General features: G+C 45.0%; 1 protein-coding gene across 1 annotated transcript; it reads left to right on the top strand.

The window, feature by feature from the left end:
- The first annotated feature begins 2,061 nt into the window (after positions 1-2,061).
- LOC136454070 (uncharacterized) lies at positions 2,062-3,639 on the top strand. The gene is made up of 3 exons (XM_066454627.1): positions 2,062-2,143; positions 2,246-3,435; positions 3,550-3,639. Exons 1-3 carry the CDS (start codon positions 2,062-2,064, stop codon positions 3,637-3,639), a joined length of 1,362 nt encoding a protein of 453 aa, XP_066310724.1.
- Positions 3,640-4,708: the final 1,069 nt, after the last annotated feature.

The raw sequence follows: 4,708 nt of genomic DNA, 5'->3' as shown, positions 1-4,708 counted from the left end.
TAACAATGTGTATGGAATTTGTATATTTAATGATGGATTGTATATATTCGTGTGAATTGGACTTGTAATTGTAGTTTATAGAATACTCTTATGCTTGTAGTCGTGGTCGTGGGGTGTTCGGCAACGCGAACGTTGGTCACGGGGCGTTCGGCAACGCGAACGTGGTTCGGAACGTTGGTCGCGGAGCGTTCGGCAACGCGAACGCTGTTCGGAACGTTGTTGTGGGACGTTCGGCAAAGTGATTTTGAATTAAAAATTTGATTTTTTTACGGGAAAACGTACTGTAGGGGCGGTTCTAGATTGAACCGCCCCTACAAATATCTGTTTGTAAGGGCCAGCCGCCCCTACATAGATTTGTAGGGGCGGCTGGTAATAAGGGCCGCCCCTACAAATATATTTATAGGGGCGGCTGGAAACACTAGCCGCCCCTACAAATATATGATTTGTAGAGATCCTTGCGTAGAGGCGGTTGGGCAAACCGCCCCTACAAATGGTCTACAACCGCCCCTACAAATGCTTTTTGACGTAGTGACTGGAGCTTGCATTCTGATTTCTCTTGTGAAGAACATATCATGATGCATCTTGTCTGGATCTAGTAGCAGACTAGCAGTGTAAAGAGACGACGTTCACATATTGGCAAAGGTTAATGCACGGACATTGGATGTACAGACGCGTGCGAGCGCAGAAACTAGGTTGAAAAATCTAAGTCAAACATTCTTAACCTTGACCATCAATTTGAAAAAAAAAATATGTATAGTTTCATAACATGTGAACTATATATTATGGAAGTATTTTTCATTGTGAATCTAATTTAGAACATAATCTTATGGTGTTAACCTGCACAAATTTTTTGAAGTTGATAGTTTTTATCGATGTGGTCTAATCCGAGACCAGACTAAACGGCGGACGCCCGCCTAAATTAAATCTAGCGAATGATTTTCGGACAGGCTACCTTTCCTTTTCTAACAAAAAAAAATCGGCCTATATCCTTTTCTGAATGGAACCACGCGCGCAAGTTGCTGACATCATTAAAAAAAGAAAAAATATTTATTTCAAAATGATATAACTTTTGAACAGTGTATCCCTTTTTAATTCCGTCTGCACCGGTGTGTTCTACGCGACGAGGCGAATAAAACTAAACCCCACTTACATATGTTTTCAAGAATTTTTTCCAGTAGCAATTTATGTGTACTAACTCACAACATATAACTTATAACATATGACTTATGCCAAAAACTTATAAATACAAAAGTTATGAAAACACAACTTATATACAAAAAGTTATGAAACACAACATATGTTAATAAGTTATTCTAAAAATTTATGTACTTAAGTTATTCTATACAACTTGCCAACGCTGCCCAATAAAAGTTAAGATAAAAACTTGTGTTAATAAGTTCTACTCTGCAAAATTTTATATTGTAAAAGTTGTGGTATATAAGTTGTGATAATATGTTGTGCATAAAAGTTATGTGTATAGCTTGGTAACTTTCAAAAAAAGGAAAGTTAAGTGTATAACTTGTTTGTATAACTTAAATATATAGGGACAATTGGCCACAGGACATGCCAAATGAGCACCGACGGCTGGTGGACACCGCAAATGCGCCAATTTGCTGCTGGCCACTGTGTTTCCACTTTGAGTTGCCAAAAGACACCGCGCCCCGGTTTGAGCCAAGAGAGGAGAGAGAAATATTTATTTTGGACATGTGGTGCCCTCGAGCCAAAACGACAACCTGGTCTGGTTCGACCACATTTAACCGGCCCGACCCGGCAGTTAGGGTATTGACGCCCTCCTGCCTTCCCTCTCTTCCCCATCCCCTTCTCCAAGTCGGCGGCGGTGGCGATTTGGTTGACGGCGGCGGTGGCGTAGGCTTGGCGGGCGCGGGAAGCCATGCATTGAAGCCATGCATTGATGGCTTCCTTAATGGTTGTAGACCGTACCTAGGGATTGATTCTACAGTTTTGACAGCAAGGTGGAAGGGTCAGTTAGCTTCAGCTATAGGTGTTGATGGCCATAACTGAATGTTCCCAGTGACCTATGGAGTCTTTGGCAGTGAGACCATGGAGAACTGGGAATGGTTCATGAAGATGCTGCACAAGGCAATTGGTTCTCCACATGGTCTGGTTATTTCAACAGATGCAGGTTAGTTTTCTTATTTCAACATATTTCAGCAGACCTTGTTCTTTTCTTGTTTCCTAATGACTGACAGTGTTTTTTGGTTCTTTTCTTGTTTCCTAATGATAGGCAAAGGACTTGATAAGGCAGTTACCAAAATCTTCAGCAATGGTGTAGAACACAGAGAATGCATGAGGCATCTTGTCAAGAATTTCCAGAAGAGGTTTAGAGGAGAAGTGTTTGAGAAGAACTTGTGGCCTGCATCAAGGTGCTACAGAATGACAACACATGAGAGGCATTGGAATGAGATGCACAAAGCATGCCCAAAGGCAACTAACTGGCTGCTGGAGAACCACAAGCAGCTATGGGCAAGGGCCAAATTCAACACAACAAGCAAATGTGACTATGTCACCAACAACATTGCTGAGACATTCAATAGTTGGATCAGGGAACACAAGTCCTTACCTGTTCTAGACCTCATGGATAAGATAAGGCAGTTGATCATGGAGAGGTTCTGCACTAGGAGAAACCTGGCCTCAAAGTTGTCAGGCTTCAAGATTTTGCCTCATGTCATGAAGGTTCTGCATGAGAAAAGCAGATCCCTTAACTATAGCATACATAGGAGTGGCCCAATGGTTGGAGAAGTAGGAGGAGTGAATAAAGACCTAGTTCCTTGGAGATTCATTGTTGATCTGGACAACCATGAGTGCACATGCAGAGGATGGCAGCTCACTGGACTCCCCTGTGTGCATGCCATAGCTTTCATTGTCACAAGAAGGGTCCTATTGGAGGATTTTGTGCACCCTTACTACTCTGTGCAGAAGTTCATAGCAGCATATGCATCTGCTGTGCCTCCAATGCCAGACAAGGAAGAATGGGAGAAGGTGGACCTTGGCTTCAAGCTACTTCCTCCTTTATGCTATAGAGCAGCAGGTAGGCCAAGAAAGAGAAGGATAGTTGGCTCTGAAGAAGGTGGGACAAGCAGTAGAGGCAAGAGAAGGTGTAAAAGGTGTGGTGGATTTGGTCACCTACAGAAAACCTACAATGAAACTGTCCATGATCCTGATGCCCCACCACCTACACCACCAAAGAGGAGGAAGACTTACAAGCCAAAAGTGGTGGAGATCATAGAAACCACGGAAGATCCATCCAAGAAGAGGAAGAGGACTTCCAAGCCAAAAGTGATCGGGGTTACAGAAAACCCAGAAGATCCTTGTACTAAGAAGAAGAGGAAGGCCTCCACCAAGGGGAAACAACCCAACAAGAAAAAGAAGGCAACTCCTACAACTGCAGAGCCCACAGCTGCAGAGCCCACACCTGTAGAGCCCACACCTGCAGAGCCCACACCTGCTAAACAATATGTGATCCATCTGTTACCTTCAGTTTTTATGTTAGTTTAGGGACTACATGTTAACATGTGTATAACTGTGCAGGGTTTCAAACTCCCCGGTGACAAAGAAGCAGGCCAGCCAAGGAGCAGTGACAAGGAGCCAAAGTACATCATCAGCAAGTCCCAGCGCTAGCACTAGGAGCAAGAAGAGGTTGATGGAAGTCTAGGAGTGTGCAAGCAACATGGCTTCCTCTTTATGATGGATTTATGTGATTTTGTGAACTTCTCTGTCAGTTTAAGGATGCTATGGCCATATAAACTTGGTCTGGGTTATGTATGACACCTGGTATTGAATTCTGGCAAATGAACTATGTAATGTGTAAACTGGTATTGTATTGTGGCCATATGAGGCTCCACTTGGACTGGTATTGTATTATGACACTTGGTATTGTATTATGGCCATCTGAGGCTCAGTTTCCTTGTATTAAACTTGGGATTGCAAGATAACTGTCTTCCATTCATTTCTCAAGCCATTACAAAGTTAATCTTGCTTCTACATTAAGATGCACAAGACAACAAAGCACACAACTCCTACAAACACACTGGCCACATTCAACCACCTATCCACTCTCTGCTGCCCAGCTATTCTACTGACATGGAGACTCTGAGCTTCAACAGAATTGCCCAGGGCCAACAGAGACTTCTCCAATGCCTGGACTCCGGCCGTCAATGATGCAGCATCGACGCCATCACTCACTGGCTTCCACATGAAGAAAGTGCACTTGCTGTTGCCCTGTTCAAGCAGAGATTTCGGATGAACCCTAGATCTAGAGTTGGCGTTGACGAAAATGAACAACATGAAGTACAAAAAACTCACCCAGTCCCGATTCTTGCAAGTGTAGAACTGCTTATCTGGGTTGTTTGTGGTTCTGGAGGTCCGCTCCACAATGGTGGCCGTCCGGCAGAAAGGGCACATCGGCTGCTCACCCGTCGGCGGCTGTCGACTCGGTCCGCGCGAACCTATCGAGGAGGAAGCGCTGGAGCCCGTCGCCATCTTCAGGCCTCTGCTTGCCCCCACCGGCCCGCTTGACAATCCCGCGCCCGCCAAGCCTGCGCCGCCGCCGCCGTCAACCAAATCGCCACCGCCGCCGACTTGGAGAAGGGGATGGGGAAGAGAGGGAAGGCGGGAGGGCGTCGATACCCTAACTGCCGGGTCGGGCCGGTTAAATGTGGTTGAACCAGACCAGGTTGCCGTTTTGGCT

Source organism: Miscanthus floridulus, chromosome 1 (assembly GCF_019320115.1).
Source record: "Miscanthus floridulus cultivar M001 chromosome 1, ASM1932011v1, whole genome shotgun sequence".
Classification (NCBI taxonomy): domain Eukaryota; kingdom Viridiplantae; phylum Streptophyta; class Magnoliopsida; order Poales; family Poaceae; genus Miscanthus; species Miscanthus floridulus.
This window is presented reverse-complemented; position numbering and strand designations above follow the sequence as displayed.